Below are 22,218 nucleotides of genomic sequence, written 5' to 3' on the forward strand. Positions count from 1 at the left end.
TAATCGAGGAGATTTGTGTACTCTTTAGGAAGATTCCAGACTAATTTCAGGAAGGTTACTGAGTTTTTGCGGAAAATATTCCTGTTTTTTACAAGACATATTACTTGTAGTATATAAATTTAGTTGCCCATTATTTTCAAGAAACGTGTCTGCATTGTTTTTACTGTGTACCATGACTAGAATTCTATAATTTACTATATTGCGTCGAGTCTATAGTATCCTGAGTAAAAATATCAAATTTTTGGTCCCCCCCCCCCCAAAAAAATGACACGAGTTTTCTATTTATGTGAGTTTAATGTATAGAGCGGATCTAATAAGTAAAGCTATGACCTTGACAATGGTTTTCGGGTAATAAGGAAACGTAACTGCTGCTGAGTTGAGGTGGTTCACTTCCGTTGTAGTTTGGCATAATAATAGAAGAGCCCATGAGCGTTAAACTTACGCCATAGTATGAAGGTAAAAAATGTTTAGAGCAGCGCTGGCTTTGGCTGGAAACAAGTAGCAAAGTTACGTAAAATTGCTGCAAAAACTAAACATCATAAATTTACTCCATTTCACGTGACCTTATGGTCCCCACCCAACCATTTCCGATTTAGAGGACGTTTCAGAGAGGTGCAGACATGCCTTTCAAATTAACCTATTTAAATTTTCAGATTCCAAGACACAAATCATAAGGATCTAGGATACCTGAAAAAGGGGAAAAAATGCGGGATCCAAAATGGTCTCCAATGAAGGACCTGCCTTAACATGGCAATTCGTTTCACAAAGCTGATCCGCCATTTTTTTATTGATCCTAGATCCTCAGAATTTGGGTCTTGGAAGCTGAAAGTTTGTATAGATGAATTTCAAAGGCATGTCTGTGCACCTCTATAAAATTTCGTTCAAATCGGAGAGGGTCGGGTGGAGACGACGAGGTTACTTACTTGACATGGAATGACTCAATGATGTTTAGTTTCTGACGCACCTTTGATACCTGTTTCCTGCCAAAGCCAGCTCGACTCAGCTTAAATAATAGAGAACCTTTCTTATCTACAATGATGTCCTTACATAGAAACATTTTAGGCCTTTATACTATGACGTCGGTCTGGCACTCACGGGCTCTTGCTCTATAAGTATTCCAACCCAAATCCTCTCCAATAACGCGTTCCTTTTTCACTGAACACACCTAAAAGACCGCTCAAGGTCATAGCTCAACTTATCAACTAGCTTAAGTTGCGATGTGATCCCGTAAAGCGAAGGCTACAGTATATAATGCTTATCCATTTCTTTTATTTCTAAAATTTTAATTAAGGTGTCGTTCCCATGACAAAGCCGATGATGGCAAAGACAACGCCCATGCCTGTACCGCTCAAAACAATGGTTGACTGCATGGTCACGCCTTGGTCAGATTGGTCGCCATGTTCGTCCACATGTGGAAATGGCAAACGAGAAAGAACCAGAATGATAAAACTGGAGGCCCAAAATGGCGGTAAGCCTTGTCCCGCCCGCCTTGTAAAGAAGAAAAAGTGCAAAGATTTACCACCTTGTAGTAAGTATCAATTTTGAGACTTATCCGGCAGAATGTGGTCTTCACTGATGCCATAACTACCAAAAAACTACCATTCATAATTTGTTTTATGTTATAAAAATGTAGTAATAAAAAAAGTAGGTAAAATTAAATAAAAGTTCAAGAAAACTACAAGTTTTACAAGGACAAACATCTTGCTACAACAATCTAAGATGGAAGTTCCGCTCTTGTTTAGGGTTCACCAATCTGAAATTCCACAAAACCTACATTTTTTCTGTAATTGTATATAGTATCTGTAGTTTTATTTTAATTGACAAGTGCAGACGTAATTAATTAATTAATTAATAACGAGTTTTGTATCAGCTATAAATTATTTCATTGCTAGAATATGTTTAAGGTTTGAGCACATCGAAAAATTTCTAAGGAATTGGCTATTATGTTTTAGATCAATGAATTGTTAATTCAAAAAGAATATTGATATCTTTAGTTTTTTTTTTTTTTTTTTTTTTTTTTTTAAGAGTATTTTTGACTCTGTAACATTGTATAAGGTAAAGATAGTGCCATCACGTGCTTTTACATTGACAATATGTTTCTAAAAAGTTGAATGCTTTTTGTTTTTAATTCTTTAGGATCGGATTTTTTTCTTCAAACTAATTAAAATAATCGTAGCGATGGCTTTAACATTTTTCCATGGTAATCCATGAAAAAAAAAAGTTGTCATCAAATCAAGAAATTGATAATGGAGCTCCTTCAAAACCCGAATTGAACTCCAAATGATCGATAAGTTATTAAGTAATATGGAATCGTTCATTCTGTTGAGGTTGATGATATTAAAATAATTTTTAACACTCAGTTTAGATATTCAGAGACTCTTTTTATTTTTAACGATAACCAAAACGAAGGAGTCACTTACACAGTTTGTCCCAAAAATAATAAGATTTTTTTTTTTTTTTTGCCACGAGACTACATTGCCCACACCTGCGCGATCGGTTGAAAGTGGTAGGTGGGATTCTAAGCTTTCCAGAGACACCAGGTTCAGTTGTCTACAAGCTTTTGGAGCGATTGGAGGTCAATTTTAGTGAACTTCCACGCAGAGCCGTCGTCATGGAGAGAACTTTGGAGCAATGCTATGCTGTAAAATTTTGAGTCAAACACCAAAAGACGATAAAGAAAACGTTTGATTAGTTCACTCAGGCCTTCTAAGATGATTGCTTGTCGTACCATGGCCGATCGTATATAGCCATGGTCGTACTAGCAGGTCATCAAACTGCTACGAAAGACTCGGATTTGCGCGATACTTTTATCAAAAGTCTTGTCGAACCATTCTTATCTGACATGGACCGGTGTCTGAACGGTGCCACAGAACCCCTACAGCCCCGGCAAACTTCTTGCTCCTATAGGTGAAAAAGGAGCTAAAAGGAAAGCATCTGGAGACCCTGAACAGCATTCAAGATACCACGACGAGGTGCCTTAAAAGCATTCCCAAAAGCGAGCTCCAGAGGACCTTCAATGCGTGGAAAGCACATGGGCAAACGTTCATAGACGCAGGAGGAAACTATCTTGAAGAGTTACATGAAATACACCGGCAGCTCAGTCATTTCCGACTGCAGTTTCGTGCTATAGGTTTTCCATCTCCAGCTCAATCACTTTCCTATGCCGGGCTGATGAGTGCTAATATGCACTAAACTGCAGTTCTCGGCTGGAAATGACCGAGCTGGCGGTGTATTTCATGTAGTTCTGCTTTAGGCCCTGGCTAAGGGGGGTTGGTAATTTACTGAATATCTTGAAGAGTATTAAGTTTTATTACGTGTTTGATCAATAAAACTATATTTTGGAATAAAATCTCATTACTTTTGAGACAAACCCTGTATTTTACTACGGCAAGCAAGTATTAGGCTGAAGGCACTGATACTTCGATTTTTAATTCGTTGCTTTTGAAAAAAAAAAAAAACTGCAGTAAAGTAAAATTTAATTTTTAATTTTAACTTTTTTCTTTCTCCAGATGCAGAAAATTACGCAAATTTTAAACATGCACAAACTCAAATTGGAATTCTAACGTGTTAAATTAATGACAATTTATCTGTTTATGACTACTTTATAAGTGTTTCTGTTACACTCTTCAGTATTTTTTACATTATTGTGCCAGGAATCTTGAAGATAATATAATTATGAATGAATGTAAAGATATATTCTTCCCTCTCTTACACCAGATGGCAGCAGCTCGTTCTATGGTTCCGAAATTTTAAGCATAATGCGGAGTCGGTGGGGTTATTACCGAATTGGCACATGACAAACTGGATGCCATATCGGGGGGTCACACAAAAAGACTGCAAAAGAGGGCCTCTAATCTCTAATGTAATGTAAAGAAAAACAAAAGTATGCTTAGAACCTTGTCTTCTTCTTCTATATATATATATAAATGAATGTTTGTCTGTATGTCATCCATGAACTCAAAAACTACCCGGCAGATTTAGCTGAAACTTTCACCGTTTGTTATTTTTGGTACTGGGAATGTTTATAGACCAGTTCGAAAAAAAAATCCGATCGATAGTTCCTTTTTTATTCCAATTTAAGTCACAATCCATTGGATAAATACGAATAAAATTATCGGCTGCAGAAATTAATTCGCGTGAAAGATCTCATTGATAAGAAGTTAGCTGTTGCCATTTTTCTTGAGTTTGAACAAATAAATTCTTTCTTTATTGCTTTATGGCTTTTCATGCAACGGGGGAAATTAAAACTTTTTCGATTTGATATTTTTAGCGATTGATTGATCTTGCAAACTGCTTGAGTACAAACTTTGAGTATAGTCACGGCTTCAATCGATACCTGGACCGATTATTATGAAAATTGCTATATATATGTATTTTTCCACGGAGAAGGTGCATAATATGCTCATTGAAGCCACTCGCCACCAGGTGGCACTGCAGAGTAGCAACTTCTGCCCCGTTCAACCGATTGTCATGAAAATCAGTATAATGATGTATTTTTTTGTTGGCGTAGCAACGCGCGTCGGGTACAGCTAGTATCTTATAAATGCTGAAGAACTAAGAACTTGCTTGTTTTAGCTTAGCCCCATTAACTATTTATTCGAGCACAATCAGAATTTTCCTGTACATAGAGAAGATGTTGTAACAGTCCGTACATGTATGTATTGCCTACTAGGAATGGAAACATTAGTTGAAGCCAATGGCTCTGGGATGGGGTTGAACCACCTCCTAGTTTTGTTCCCGTTTCAGACACTGATATATATATATATATATATATATATATATATATATATATATATATATATATATATATATATATATATATATATATATATATATATATATATATATATATAATCAAAATCCTGACGTTTATCATACAAAGCTATACTGGGATCTTTACTATTTAGTTGAATATTGAGATTTGTTTGTTTCAGCAGTAGTACTGCTACTACAGTAGTTTGCAGTAGTTCAGCAGAACTACTGGTGAAACAAACAAATAAGGATGAGTCAGTTAATTTCCTTGATCTGAATATTCAACTAAATAATAAAGATTCCAGTATAGCTTTGTATGATAAACGTCAGGATTTTGATTTTAAAGTGTATTCTTTAATTCATTTTCATAGTTGTATCAGTAAAAAAGTGTTCAAAAATATAATTATTTCACAAATTACTAAATATAAAAAAATCTGCAATAATAAAACAAATCTGAAAACAGCGATCCAAATTTTAACTGCAACCCTAACTGAGAACTAATATCCAGAGCATCTTACGAAACATTTCATTTGCATGCTTGTGGAGGATTAGCGGTAGGGCAATATTTCTGTTTCTTGAATTTGATTGTTATACGTTCTTTCTTTTAATATTGAGTTCAACTGTGGTAGAATTACGGTAACCGTGTCGCGTTGGCGTATTTTTTTGAAAGCAGCCAAATTTGGCACCTACAACTCAATGTAATCAAAGTACTACACTGCAAACAAAGGAAATCTTTCAATGAGAAACACCCAAAGAAAATGGGCGGAGCTTCGGATGGCTCAAACTAAAGCCCCTATATATACGAGCCGGCGCATCAGATTTAAACCAGACTTTTTGGATCGGAGCGCGTGTTTGAGTGGTTGTCTTTTCTGGCGAGTAATCGCCTTTGGTTATTGTTCACTGCGAGCGATTATGAGTGGCACGTGAATTGTTTATTAAATAAAGAATTATTTTAGGCAAATTTGGCGAAACTCGAGACTTTGCTGCGGTAACCCTTGCAGTGCAACAATGAAAAATCCGATCCAAAATGGCTAAACGTAAGCTGATGCGTCGGCCTGTCTATATAGCAGCTCAAACTATCGCCTTGGAAACTAGAACTGTTTATTAATCTTTTTCTTTCTCTGATCATAACTGTAAAGAAGCAAAAAAAGAAATAAAATTCTTTTTTAATTTTTAAGTGATGAAAATATAGCAAAATATGCAGACAAATATCATAAAGCTTAGTTTTTTATAGAACTTTATTAATTTTCTTATTTTAAAATTAAGTTTGCAGAATAGACAAGTAAGAGGTAACTTTTTTCAAGATGTTAACATAATCTGCGTGGGAAGATAAAGCGCATAAAACGAAAAGGTTCATGACATAAATGATGCTACACTTTTTATGTTTGATTTCCTTAGGAACATAAAGGTGACACATACTACATTTCCAGCAAATTTAACAACATTAAAACTTGGATAGAAAACGAAATTTATCTGAAATAGTTTATCAATAAACAGAAAGAGCCCATAAGTAAATGTAATGTTCACTTAAAACTTAAAACGATCAACTAAATAAGTTAAATCACATCAAAAGATCCATCCAGAAACTTTAGAACAAAAATTTTAATTCAAACCTACTGAATAAGTTATTACGATAAATAGGAAATTTTAAATTGAAGATTGAACAATAAAACACGAAGGAAATTACTTACTGCAAACATATTCCAAAAAAGTATCCAAAGATATGAATAACTAGTTTTTAAATCTACAACTTAAAATTTTTGAAAGTGACAAATATTCTGCAATGAAAAATTTTATAAAGTGTTTCTAAGATCTAAAAATTGAAGAAACGCAATATATGTTGCCAGTTTTCAGAAAGAAATCGCCTTTGAGGAAATTAAAAATATTGTTCTATGGAATTAAAATAAAAATATTTAGTAGACAAGTAAATTGCAATTTTGTGTTGTGAACTCTGAGATGGTTGATTGGCCAAATGAATAGCGAATAAGCTTCGGTGTAGGGTTGCCGAAATTGCTCCGTCGCCAAGGTAAGGTAGCGGTTTGCCAGAATGAAATACTTATCGCCGCGACCTGGTTACCGTAATTCTACCTCAATTGTGAATTTTGTTCTCTTGTAGTTTAAATTAGATATGAAATTGTTCTAATTATCTTTATATAAAAGCTTGTATTTTTGGTTTGTAAATGTTCATTATTCTTACTTCTTGTCATGCTGATATTCTAGACTTTGGGTACCACCATTTGCTTGTTTTGTGAGATGTCGGGGACTAGTGCTGCTTTTTTATGCAATTTCGCCAGCCGCACTCACGAAACATCTCATGGTTTTTCCCTACCCTTGGGGAGTACCTCCCGATGAAGCCCCAGGGTATTTCAGGATTTTTTCACTTTTTCGTTTTTTTAAAAATTTTGTTCTTTCTTGTTCAAACCTTATATTGCTATCAAATTTGTCGTCTACCAGTATCACAGAGCTGCCTATAGCGCCCTTTGAACTGAGTAGTGCAGTTCATTTTGGTTGAATTTTCCAGGTTACAAATGCAGTATATGATATTGTTTCTTATATATATATATATATACATACATATATATATATATATATATATATATATATATATATATATATATATATATATATATATATATATATATATATATATATATATATATATATATATATATATATATATATATATATATATATATATATATATATATATATATATATATATATGCTTCTCAGTTTATTCTTCCAAACATTCCTCATGTTTCTTTTTTTTTTAATTTTGGATGTGACTAACATAGATTGTGATTTTGAAATCCTGAAGTTCATCACTTAATTGCTTATACTTCTCCAATTATGACATTGGAAAGAAAGATTCTTTGGTTCACGATATGTTTCTTTCATATTTTCATCGAGTCTTTTAATAAAAAATATTAGAAACTGTGTAATACATATGTACGTATCAGTTTTACCAATTATTTCATATTTAGATTTAAAAAAAAATTCCCATTCACTTTTTGCTTTTTTTTTTTGTAAAACAACCAGTTATGGGGTATTTACCCAGGCCTTTGGTAAATACCCGGGTAAATACCCAAAAAATATTTACCTATCCGCTGGGTATTTACCCGATCCACAACACTACGTACAAGTCATTAGTTTTTAGATATAACATTTTTTTTTAAGAAAGTTAATTCTTCGTATTCAGATGAATGATGGTTGCTGATATCAAAATATATGAAAATTAAAATCCAAAGTATAAAATCCCTTCAATATAGTGCAAATATATGCGTAAATACTCACACCTTTAACAATGCTTTCAGTACATTTCAACTATAGTTGGACCTTTTTCAATTTGTAGTTAATTTGTTGTTTATGTCTTAATTTCAGATTAATGAAGCAAGGATGGAATATTTTTTTACCGTGAAATTATGATCTTCAAAACATCGATGAATCTCTGTACATTCGCAAGTCACAAAAGATGGGAAATATATATGCATTGCGAAAAAGCAAGTCCTATCGGAAGTACTTCAAATACATTCAAGACAAGAAACGCAATAAAACAAAGATGATTGTAGCTAAAACACATCAAACTGTCACTTGTTACAAAGAATGTTTTGTGTTTGTGACCTTATTTGTGTAAAATTATATTTAATTACTTGTAATATGTTTATTAAATGACCCGTGTGACAAAAATATGTGTTTTAAGGCAACAGAATGTGTGTTTTGTGAATTATTTGAACTCTATTCTTAATTTTGTCCTATCTTTGTCTTTTAATTCAAGACGAAAAACCAAGAATTTTAATAATTGGCTACGCAGGGGTTCTCCAATAATGTGCCGTAAATAGAGACGAGGGGTGCCGCGAATTGTCCATGGTCGTCAATATATATTTAAGGTGGGTGTGCAAAATAAGGTCATATACAACAATAAGGTCTTTCCCTCATTGATGCAGCATAGTAAATTTTGCTAGATCGTAACTTCATCGTCATCACAAACATTAACTGGTAATAAAGTGTTATCAAAAAGCAGTTTCTAATTACCTGGCAACAGAAACAAACAAAAAATCAGGTAACAGAAGTTATTACAGAAGAGTGATGTCAAGACTATCTGACCTTATTTTACGTTAAGTTTCGTTTCGACATGGATCTCTGTAGATTATTAGCATGAAAAAGGTTATTTGTTGTTCTTGAAGTCTAATTTTTGTTCCTAATAAGGCTAAATCGTCTTTCTTTATTAAAACTGCTGAAAAACAGCATAAAAACTTAAATTTTCACTTATTTATTTATTTTTCTATGTTTTTATAAGTCATCCGATGAGCATGCAAAAGCTGGAACCAATTCAATCATAAATGAGAGAGATACTATTTTATGAACCTCAGGGTGGTCTTATTTGGTGCACTTATCTTATATAATAGAGATGGACTGGGGTGCCGTGAGAAAATCCTAATTCTTCAAAGGGTGCCGCAAGTCGGAAAAGTTTGAGAATCCCTGGTTAGAGGTATCCTAGAGGCAAGAACAAAAATAGGAACCAAGATTCTAAGCATCCAGCCAAAATGGAATGTCTGCCTCTTGAAAATATTTGGTAAAGCAAAAAAATGTAGTACAATGAGCGATAGAAACAAAAAACAAAAGAAAAAAAAAACACACACAGGTTCTGCATTCATTGAAGACAACCACCTAAGACATTTGCTCTGACCACCATTTTCCGAGCAAATGCAGTTGTAGGAGTAACATCCCTTAAGTGAAAGGTTGACTAAGTTTCGAGCGGTTACCATATAAATTAAATCATTCGTTTCGCAATGTAAAATTAGCATAGAACCCGCGATCAAACCACCATCCGCAACTTTAACACAAAAAAAAAAAAAAAAATCTGTATTATCACTTAATAGACGCAATCTAAAAAAATTCCGAAACGTTACTACTTATTTCCGTCGAACGTTTCGGTATTTCACAGGTTTTCACCTATTTTCACGTAAAATCAAGTACATTCGTAAAAAAGTTTCCTGAATTGCTACAAGTTGCACGAATGCAAAGTTTTCACTGTTGTGAAATATATCTTTAGCTACCAGTTTAGAGATTGAGTGAGCGTGTTTATTAAGTGTATCGGCTTTAAATATGAATACGGCCCGTCCAGATTGACTAAGCTCCCAATGAGAACGAATAAGTCACTGGATAGCTGCAGGAATTGCAGGCAAGGTTCTGACTTGTTTAGTTCTTACTTGCAATTCTCGCATAGCTTTGGCGATGGTTGTTCTAACGCTTCTGGAGCTTTCTTGGTAAACCAGGAAGGTTCTAATGAATTAACATAAAACCTACGTACTTTTTCTAGCAGGTTTCCCAGAGCCCGAGACTTGGCTCGCTTTAACAGTAGAGATTTCACAATTCTTTAAAACGTTTGAAGGATAATCTCAGAAAGGTTCCTGACTTTTAGTGGAAAACTTTCCTGATTTTTGCAAGATATGTTACTGCCACATCAGCTGCCTATTATTTTCTAGTAACATTTTGAAGGGTTTTTACAGTGCACATCGGCTGACTGAATCTACAAAACCTGTTTTAGAAACATTTAGGTTGAAGTTAACATCAGAAGCAGCAAAAGGTTGAACTGATTCTTTCTGCGAATATTTAAAGCACTAAAGTCAAACATTTCCTTTGGGAAAAATGTAAGAAATGAAAATTTTACTTATTGCAGCGGCATAGTCTATACTCTGGTGGACAAAATTAAGAGATGGAAGGCATTTTCCGAATATCTCGAGAAATACTGGATAAAAATTAATGAAACTTGGCATGGATATAAGTTATATAGGCTGTGGGACAAAGGCGTAAAAGATGCTTAAAAACATGGTTTCGTTTGCCAACTTCGGGGACTACAAAAAGCGATATTTTTCTGAATCCTTAGTGTCTACAGATGAAAAAAAAAAAAACAATGTTCACAAAAAAATAGTGTCTCATAATTATATACAGACCATTAGAACTACATGAAAAGGAGTGAAACTGTCAAGCAAAGGGCATTCAAATTTTAAATACATGAAAAATATTATACATGTACATTTAAAATATTATGCATGTACGTTAAAAACATTATGCATGTACATCAAAAAATAGTTTTTTTCAAGGAGCAAACTCTTCGTTCTGAAGAATGATCTTCAGAATCATTGAATTCATCTATCCTGTTTTTGCGTATAGAGTTATTTTCCTCCTGAGAGTTTATACAGCTAGTCAATAGAGGAAAATTATGTGTATGAAAAATTTTACGTTTTGCATCTTTTCGAAGACACCAAGTTTTCGGGTATGCACAGGAGACTAGTTTTTGAACATTATCTGATGCAATGGGAATAGTGCTCCATTGAATTTCAATACTGTCCGCATTTATAGTCCACGCAATGTTCTGATGAACTGGGAGCATTGATTATTTCAGTGGCGCTCAACCTACAGCCCTCGGATCAAATCTGGACCTTGAAGCTGATCCATGTGCCCCGTCGTTGTATTCAGTGTTAGAAAACGAAAAATATATTCTAAAACCTTCCAAAACTGCTAATAATCTTCTTTCGGTGTTATGAATTTTGAAGTCAAGTAGTCATAAATTGATTTCTGAAATACATATACAACAAAATAAGCTTGTAGTAATAATGACAGCAATTCTGGTTTGTAATTGGTTTGCGTTTCCCTTGTTTTTCCAAGCTATTTAGAAAAAATTAAACCATATATAAATAAATTTGATATTTGTTCCGGCCCCACGAGAATCCTATTAATGTGAATTATTAATAACTATAGAAATACCATATTTCGTATACTTAACATTGACGAAAGTCAGAGATAAATATGACTGAACCAAAATGAAATGAATTTAAAACGCATTTTTCTTACCAGGACTGCGAAGCTGGAGCGAAAAAGAACCAATTCAGAAAAAGGTTATTATTTGAATTGGTTTGTAAAAAAAAAAGGTTATTCACCCCTGGATTAAATTATTCAAGCATCAGCAATGAATATTTGTTGATAGTTAGTGCACAAACGAGGGGATATGGTAGGAGTCAGAGACTGGAATTGTGCCTCAAGAAAAAGGTGGAATTTTTTTCATCTTTTTTTTCCCGTATGGCAAAGTGAAAAATTAACTATTTTTCTAATAAAATGTTTTCTATTTGATCATTAAAGATATTTTTTATCAAATAAACTTGTAAATAGAAGAATGAATGAACAAATGAAAATAAAATGAAAGAATGAACGAAAACAAATAAATGAGTGAGTAAAATAGAGAATGAATAAGAAAATAAGTAAATGAATAAATAAAGGAATTATTAAATGAAGGAATGTAAAGGAACTAATTAATAAATGAATGCGTAAGAGATTTGATAAAAGACTAAATAAGTAAACGGTATGAACTATTTAGCTTTGCCCCATCCACTTTGCCCCGCGTGGACATGCCTAATTGTACAACGCATTTACATTACCAATAAGCTTAATATTAAGTAAATAAATATTGCACTGACTATTTGTAGGTCTCAATTAATATTTCAAACGATAATAACAATAACTTAAAAATACAAACACATTTTTTGACTTATAACAAAGTATTTCAATATGCGTGTCCATTGTTGAAAATTGCTTGTATTATTACATTCTTTGAATTTCCGGAGGCTTTTTTATTTCTTCCTTGGATGGCATAGACTACATGTATTACTACATAGTTAAAAGATTACTAAATAAGTGATGCAAAAGTAGAGTAAATATTTCACTTTTTCTCTTTGCTCCACCATTTCCTTTTTCCCCAGATTCCCCTACACTGTTTACAGTGGTGGACAAAATTATAGACTCAATTTTTTTTCTTTTGTTTCAATTATAACATGACTCAGTTTAAATTATTTTCATTGAAGTGAATATGAATAGTTGAAGAAATAGTTCTAAAATTAGTACATCTGAACAATTAAATTAAAAAATTCATGAAATTAGAAACTTTGCAATTTTAATATTTTATCATTACGTGAAACCTGGACAAAAGTATAAACTCAGAGGTAAAAAATCCAGGATTACGAGAAAGTTTCGTTCGAAAATGTTAATTTAACTCCATAGAATGAATAAATGTTGCCATCAGTGATTGCTAAAAGTTTTGTTTTTGGAAATTAATGAGAAACATATAAATGCACCGCTGGACAAAATTATAAACTCAATTTTTTTTACCATTTTTTCAATCATAATTTAACTTGGTTATTTTTTTTCCCCAGTAAACATAAATAACTGACTAAATAGTCCTAAATTCAGTATAACTCATAAACTTCATAAAATAAATAATTTAATTAAAAAAATTCTCAACTTTAATATCTTAGCTCGCAACTCCAATAAACTATAGGGTCACTGCAGCCACTGCCTAATGGAGGATGAAAAAGGTAAAACAAACAGATGCCGTAACTTATAACTTGCTTTGAAGCTTAATGAATGACAGTAATATTTCATCGTGCTTGTGGGAAATTTTCTTTTCGATTCCTCTGACATTACATTAACCATAAACTCTCTGAAGCCTGTAATTTTCTCCAAAGAAAACACGTGGAACGGAATTTTTTACCTTTTTCTTTAGTATTGTTAATCACCGCAAGGTAGCGTATTCGAGCTCTGAAGTTGCGAAAAACACATGAAACCGGGACAAAAGTATCAACTCAAAAGTAAGAAACTCTGAAGTTTGTAGAATTTTATTTTTAGAGTTTTGAAATGCCTCAAGGTTTGAAACTTACAGAGCAACAAGTAGGAAAAATTATGGCCTACAGAGATGCTGGTAAAACCCAGCGCCAAATTGCCTATGTAATTAAATGCTCCCAAGGGGCAGTAAAAAATGTACTGAAGGATCCCCCAAGTTATGGAAAAATACAAATAGAAATACAAAAGTGACGACCAGCAACAGGCTCTGGGCCCAGCTAGACTGGTCCTAGAAAAAGGAAGGTCCAAAAAAAGAAAAAGGACGGGGAGGCATTCGAAAGTGAGAGAGATTGAAGATATATTTTACGCACAGCATCAAACACTTTAGCTTCTTCCAGCAAAATTCTGAAGACTTTAAAACTCAAGGTGAGCTCTAGGACAGTTAGAAGAGTTCTACAACAAGCTTAGAATATGAAGTGGAGAAAAATGAAAACACAGCCAAAGCTGGAGGTTCGGCATAGTGCTGAAAGATTTCAATTTGCACAGAGACATATGTATTGGAAAAAAATTTGGAATTCAGTTGTTTGCTCCGATGAAAAAAATTCAACTTGGATGATCCAGATGGCTTAAGATACTATTGGCATGACATTAGAAAAAAAAGAACAACACATATTTAGCCGAAACTTTGGTGGAGGTTCTGTAATGGTTTGAGCTGGTTTCTCTCAGCTTGGTAAAGCAGGATTGGCTTCTCTCAATGGAAGACAAAACGCTGAAGATTACCAATTAATACTGGAAGATCATCTCTTACCTTTTGCTCATCTGATTCCTGTAGGTAACTGGTTATTTTAGCAAGATAACGCGAGTGTACACACAGCGAAATGTACAAAAGAATGGTTCAAGCGCTGGGGTATCAGTTATCAAATGGGCCAGCTCGTAGTCCGGATCTTATTCCGATTCAAAATCTTTGGGGGACCATGGTTAGCAAAGTTTACCGCGATGGGCACCAGTACCAAACCACAGAGGAATTAAAAAGGGCAATACTTTCAGCATGGAACCATATGCCACTGCAGCTGTTTGAAACTCTTGTGAAATCTATGGGTAGCCGCATATTCCAGGTAATTCAGAAAAATGGTGGCCCAAATCGTTTTTAAAAGTTAGTAGTTTACACTGATGGCTAGATTTAATGCAGTGTTAATTTTTAAAACATTTCATATATTGATTTTTTTTTCAATTTGTCCATGTTAATAGCAAAATTACATTTTCCTAAATCTCTGCTTTGTTTTGCTAAAGTAATTGTAAATGTAACTTAATTACACTCAAAAATTTTTTTTATTTTGTCAGCTTATAATTGTGTTTACGCAGTTTCGTAAGTTTGTAATTTTGTAATTCAGCATTGGTTCATTTTTGGATATTAAATTATTAAGTATTTGAATAAAATTCTACCAAACTTCAGAGTTTCTTACTTTTGAGTTAATACTTTTGTCCAGGCTTTATGTGTTATGAAGATATTAAAGAGAGAATTGTTTTAATTAAATTATTTATTTCATAAAGTTTATGAGTTATACTGAGTTTAGGACTATTAAGTCAGTTATTTATCTTAACTGGAAAAAAAATAACCGAGTTAAATTATTATTGAAAAAATGGAAAAAAAATGAGTTTATAATTTTGTCCAGCGGTGCATTTATATGTTTCTCATTAATTTCCAAAACCAAAACTTTTAGCAATCACTGATGGCAACATTTATTCATTCTATGGAGTTAAATTAACATTTTCGAACGAAACTTTCTCGTAATCCTGGATTTTTTACCTTTGAGTTTATGCGTTTGTCCAGGTTTCAAGTAATGATAAAATATTCAATTTGCAAATTTTCTAATTTCATGAATTATTTAATTTAATTGATAAGATGTACTAATTTTGAAACTATTTCTTCAACTATTCATCTTAAATTCAATAAAAATAATTTAAACTGAGTCATGTTATAATTGAAACAAAAGAAAAAAAAATGAGTCTATAATTTTGTCCACCACTGTAGGAGTGTGTATACGGTGCGGATCCAAGTTTAGTTTGAGAACAAGTCATCTCCAGGTTGTGGCATGCGCTCGAACTAAACCGAAATTCCAATTCTTAATATTTGTTTACAATTATTGGGAAGAGATGATATTTTTTCTGACCAGAAGGTGTGTTTACATCATTTGAACTAAAAAGTAAAATAATCTCAATTTGGTGTAAAAAAGTGGAGATGACTGGTTTTTGAACTCAACGATTCAATCTTTTTGTACTGCTACATACAGTAAACTCCCGATCATCCGCGGAACTGGGTGGCACAAATGCCGCGGATAGTTAAAATCGTGGATTAACAGCAAAAAGGCTAAAATGAACCACAAATAAGTTTAAAATTGTCCTTCCTCAAAAACTTAGCTGTATTGATGCATAATACAGGTAGTTATCAAAATAATGGAAACACCTATGAATAAAAGTGACATTTTTGACCGTACTTCGTAAGTAATAAAGAAAAAAACTAGATGTCTGTTTTTTTTTATAAGTAGCAATGTACATATTCAGGTAGTATACGGTGGCTCAATTGAAGTTCTGGAAGTCTTGAATTTTTTTCAAGCACGTGAAATGTCGGACCTCTTAAATTTTTAAAGAGGCCAAATTGTTGGAGCACGTCTAGCTGGAGCAAGTGCAACTGAAACATCTCAACTTTTTGGCGTTTATAGAGGTTCAGTATCTAAAAAAGTCATGACAGCATACGTACAGCACGGTAAGACAAGCTCGGCAAAGCAAAATAGTAGATGGAAAAGGAAGCTCAGTGAAAAAAAATCGACGGGTATTGAAGCGGAGCAAAAGTGACCACAGTACTCAATCACCATCTGGGTTCACCAGTGTGAGTTATTACAGTCAGAAGGCACCTTTATTAACAGACATTTACGGCAGAGTAGCGATTCCCAATACCACACTTGTCTCAGTGTTTCCATTATTTTGATAATTACCTGTACTTTCTTCAAACAGTGAAAACATATACATTATAATAAAATGTCTGTATTTTTGCACAACTGATAAAATCAATAAAGAACAAGTGTATGTACGATGAAGAAAGCACAATAAATAAATAAATAAAACAAAAACAACTGAGATTAAATTTACAAATTTTGGACAAAAAAACAGCCATTACGCAAAAGCAAGACAAGACTATGCTGTAAATGTTCTTTCTTTGCAATAACTATACAGTTGTAAGGAAACAAGATTCATAATTTCTGTACGATGAAAACAATACAGCTTACTCGGTGTTAAATTAGTAAATCATGTGACTCAAGGGGGGGGGGGGTGACAAGAAAGAAAAGAAACCATAAACAGGATGGTTTCCATCAGTCAAACTACTTTTAGTCACTGAAGTTAATGGAACAAGTAAAAAAAAAACATGGAGCTAAGAAAATCTTTTATCTTCAAAATGTTTAATTTTTAGTTAATTTTTTAAAAGTGCGATTTTTCAAGCAAGGCGTGGTTTTTATGACGTCACAAGTGATGTACTTTGGTGCTACTCCACTAGCGTGCTGAAAATTTAGGCTTACAGTCTAACGCTTTTCCAGGTTATGATAATTCAGAAGCGAATTAAATATTGCGCTCTACGCTTGCTATCAATCATATCATTGCCAATACACATGAGTAAAGAGCTGAATTAAATACTGCGCTCTGCGAATGACATCAGTGAATGGTATTTCATCACTTGTCCTGTCATGCGCAGAAGCGTAAAAAATAAAAGCGCACGGATTAAAATACCTTTTTAAAAATATTAATCTTTGTCAAATCATTTTAAAAATGGTCAGATCTTATGTTTTTAAGCATGCTCTTTCAGAAAAAAATGCTTTTAAAATTTCAGAAACGACCCCATTTCTAATGTTGAGCTTTATTCAATAGTGATTATATACCAAAAAACGGAAAATGTTTCTTCCAAATCATGAAACTTTAATGTTGTGTCATTATTTTTTTATGCCGCTAATTCACCATCATGCACCCGTTATGTAAACTAATTTTGTGCAAGCTTTGAAACAAGAAACAGCATTAAACTTAGTTTTTAAAGTAGAAATTAGTGATTTATTTATTTATTGAGCAATCACGATTGCTTATTGCTTTCATTTGACTGTTTTGATGTCCTATGATTTTATTTTCCCTCCGCCAGCACCCTCTGCAGCATCACCGTCGAGCGGCTCCTCACGATGCTGCTCCTCTAGCGAAAACCGTCTCCAGGTTTCGTCAATATCCTACACTCACACGCATACATACACACACCTACAGACAACTACTCACACACTCTGTGTGTGTTTGTGTCTGTGTGCGTGCCCGCACACAGACACAAACACATATGACTACACACACATACACATACCCCCCATACAAACCTACACACATACACACAACTACCCACAAACTCATGCCTGCGCACAGACACAAACACACATGTCTAGACACATATACACATACCCTCTACACACAAATACACATACCCCACACACACAAACACACACGCCTACATACACACACACACTCGTGATTGCGAAAACCTAATTTGAATTCAAGATGACAAAATTCAATTTTTTTTTAATCATTTTATTTTTAATTTTTGAGGTGTGTCCCCTCCGATACGTTAGAAAAGTGGAAAAGTATTTTAGTTTATCTCTAATGCGATCATGCATACAATGTTCAATTAAAAACAATACACTTTTGATACAAGTCTTCAAAAGAACAAACAACTTCCCAATCAATAACAAAAGCTCAAAACTTCCGACGGTCCCCTATATCTAAAACTGACCATCAGATGGCGCTCGAAGTCCACATAACCTTTGAAATCCCGGTGCTCCAAGGACGCGGATGAAGATGATGCTAGTGATGCGAGGGATAAGAAGTGATACCGTAAGATGTTACAGATTATGATCCTGCTGCATCCCTCCTTTTCTCCTCATTGTTCTTTCTGATAGAGGAGGGCCACGATGGACGAAAAGAAAGGCTAACTTGCTGCAAAAAACCATCGCACCTTCCTAGTGCAATGAAGAATAAGATGGAAGTAAGTTTCGCCACTGCAGAAACTTTCGAATTTTAAATCCATATCAGCTGTCTTGTGTTGCGCTGACCTATTATTGGGTTATCGAGTGCCTCTTTAATGTTTTCTTTCCTGCATCGCTCTCTTGTTCCTTGATCACTTGTTGTTGCATGGGCTCGGAGATTCTGCCGGAAGAGGGGCAATAATGAATAATCTTACGCCTCACCTGCTTCATTTCGACAGAATTAATGATCACCCCAGCTGTTATTGCATAATTGCAGATAGTAAACATGGCTGCATGTTTAGTTTATGTTGCAAGCAAATTTCATCGCAAATGCTTGTTTTTTATTGTGTATTTGGCAGCCTGCTGTTTTATAAAACGTTCATTTTCAATTTATCAATCGTATCAATTAAAACTTGCTACATATGAAATCAGTTCAGATTTCAGTCGTGCAATAGGATTTCTTACACTTCGATGTCATGCATAAGTATGAGCAAGTTACCACAATTAAGACGCATAATATAGTACTTAGTCCTCAGATTTAATAAAACCATTTTGGACTGTTATTTTGTGAAACGTATTTTAAAGATTTTCGTGTCAATTCAGTGCATGATATATTAAGCAAATATTACGGAAGGGGCAAATATATTTTATCGCTGAATGTGCTAAAAACATATTGATGTGAAACGACTTTGTGTAAAAATGTGTTTTATACTAAGTCCCACAACAGCACTTCTTTTTCCATCTTTTTTCCTCCAAAATAGTCCTGTTAGACTTCATACAACTTATAAAAAATAGATGGTTGATAGAAAAATGTTCCAGAATCCAATTGGAATCAGCATTTTTATAAATTAGAGCTATCGTACGGAAACAAATTTTCACATTTTTGAAAAACTTTCGATCATTAATTGTTGCATTTGATGCGTTAAAAAAAAAAACTAGTGATATTGTAACCGAATAAACGTAAAGCTAACTGTTTTCAACATTTCCAAAACGAATTTAAAAAAAAAAAAAAAAAAAACCCTCACTTTTTCTTTTAAACATCAACAATTGAACTTATATGTTTTAAGCTTATTAAATATTCAACATGAATGTCACATGATTTCTGGAATTTCTCTTTTGTAAATGAAACGAAATTTTTAAGTATAAACAGTGTGAGGCATTAAAACTGTAATATAGATATTATAACCGAATAAATGAATTTTCTGTTTTCAACATTTTAAAAACGGATTTAAAAAGTTTTTTCCCCTTTTTTTAAGTCAGTAATTGAACTTGAATTTATATTTTAAGCTTATTTTGTTTATTAACTTAAATTTCACTTGCATTTAATGAACCTTTCCTTTGTAAATAAAACGAAATTATTAAGTATAAAATAGTGTATTGCACTAACCCAATTAATTATTTATTGGAGGTAGAAATTAAAAGCTTTTTTTCGGTGTGACAAAAGCTACACTTATTAAAATACAAGCGAAAAGTAAAGCAGTAAATTGAAAATTAAATTTTGAAATTAGTAACAATAAATTATTTGGTATATTTGCATGTTTTAACCAAGTAAAATGTGTGATCAATTGATGTATATCATTAAAAACAAGCCAAATTTCCTTTGATTGATAAGACGGATTTTTTTTATTCCAAACTAAAAATTCTCTCTTTATTGCAAAATAATCCAAAAACTGTACATTTTCCAAAGAAGTGTTAGACTTGAATCATAAGTTATTTATTCAATTATTGAAACAAGGCCAACACGCACATTGCAAAGCTTAAAAATTTCAAAACTGCATTAAGATAATCTCTCTTATAGACTAATCTGAATTATGACTTCAAAAAGTTATTAATTGTTAGTAGATTGGGTATGATTTTAATTTATATTATTTTATTGGGGTGTGTATTTCTTTGCTTTTTTTTCTGCTAATGCATGCTTTATTTAAATTTATTACATTGGCTATAGTTGCTTTTATTTGTATTTTTTATTGAGCATACATGATACATTTATAGTTACTTTATTGAATAAAAAAAATATATATTAATATTATTTTTATTTTAATATATTAAAATAAAAATTTAAATTATATTTATTTCGTTAGGTATGCATATTTTTCTTTGTATTTATTTCATTGGTTGCACTTATTTATTCTTATTTATTTCATTGGTTATTCATGTTATTGTTTATATTATTTTATTTGGTATGTATGTTTTTATTTGCATTCTTTTCTGGTTATACATGATTTGTTTTAATTTTTTATTGGTTATGCGTGCATTTATTTATATTTCTTTAGTAAGTATGCACGTTTTAATTTATAATTTTTTAATTGGATATTCATGTTGTAAATTATATTTATTTTGTTGAACATGGATGTTTTCATTTGTATTTACTTCATTGGTTATGCATTTTTTATTTAAAATTTTTTATTCTTTATTCATGATTTTGTTTACAATTTCATGCACAATTTGATTCATGTTTATTTTGCTGGTTATGTATGTTTTGATTTATATTTATTACGTTACTCACGAACGTTTTTATTTAGATCCATTTTATATGTTAATACATACTATATTTTATTGATTATGCTAGTTTTTATTTATTTCAAATTGTATGTAATGTTTTATTTACTTTCTGGAGTATACTTGCTTTTATTTTCTTTATTTCGTTTGGTATGCTTGTTTTTATTTATATTTATTTTGATAGTTATGCGTGTTTTAGTTTAAATTCATTTTAATCAGTTAATGATCATATTTTAATCGGCTTTGCTTGTCATTATTTACATTTGTTTTATCAGGTATGCCTCTTCTGATTTAAATTTGTTCTCTTACTTTTGTATCTTTTTATTTACAGATGTGTTGTTGATTGCACTACTTCTATATTTATAATAGTTATATTGGATATGCATGTTTTTATTTAAAGTAATGAGACGCAAAATGATGTGAGTGGACCGTTTAAAATTTTGAACAAAACGCTTTTAAAGTTAGGTAGACTTACATGGATTTTATTTTCTAATTCATGCTGTATAGCAGCACCTACCAGGCCTACTAGTACTACATCTTTTTCCAAAACATGGGAGAGGATCTCCTATCATTTGTACCGATTATCTTCAAATTAAAAATTTTGGTACTTACATCCCTTTATATCTCACTGCCTTATTTGTATTTATTTTATTGGGTGTGCATGTTAGTATTTCTATTTATTTTGTTGATTAAAATTCCTACAGTGCATTGTACCATACCATGGATGGCATGGTAAAAAAAAAACATTCTTCGTCACGCATGATTTGACGGATACGTAATCATGCATTAATGACTTCATTTAGGGCTCTTAAAAATTTTCTTATCGCTTATTGCCCTGTTTAGAAGATGTCAAACGGAATTCAGATCAAGAAAAGAAGTAACATTAAAAAACTGTAGGATAAAAAACAGCAAAAATTTATAAATTCACGCTCGATAAATTTTGTACATTTTTTAATGATTAAAATTTTTGCATTTTTTTCAATAATTAGTATTTAAAAAAGTTACGTTTTAAGTTCCAAAATACTGCCCCATTTTGATGCGGAAAATATATTTGCATTTGAAACACACTTATTTTTCTAAGCCAGCAATGCCCTTACATGTTTAAGTATGAAAAAATAACGTTTTAAGCATAGTACAATGTTTATTGAGTATACTGTTCAAAAATTAACAACTACTTTTTTTTTTAATAAAACTCTTCAGAATTTAAAGAAAAAAATGAAACTAATATATAAATATTTTTTACATCTCTTGGTATGAAATACTAGACGAAAAAGGCTTCTCTTTCACCTTCTATTAGCTGCGTCCTTGGCGC

The 22,218-nt window shown here is 32.6% G+C and overlaps 1 protein-coding gene across 1 annotated transcript in view; it reads left to right on the plus strand.

Annotated features, from left to right (window-relative positions):
• The window catches only part of LOC129225789 (spondin-1-like), a 42,771-nt gene extending 34,325 nt beyond the window's left edge, over window positions 1–8,446 (plus strand). Inside the window, 2 exon segments of the mRNA XM_054860299.1 lie at window positions 1,292–1,528; window positions 8,134–8,446. Coding sequence (XP_054716274.1) covers window positions 1,292–1,528; window positions 8,134–8,138 — 242 coding nt within the window. The 3' untranslated portion in view covers window positions 8,139–8,446.
• Window positions 8,447–22,218: the final 13,772 nt, after the last annotated feature.

This window comes from Uloborus diversus, chromosome 7, assembly GCF_026930045.1.
Source record: "Uloborus diversus isolate 005 chromosome 7, Udiv.v.3.1, whole genome shotgun sequence".
Lineage (NCBI taxonomy): Eukaryota > Metazoa > Arthropoda > Arachnida > Araneae > Uloboridae > Uloborus > Uloborus diversus.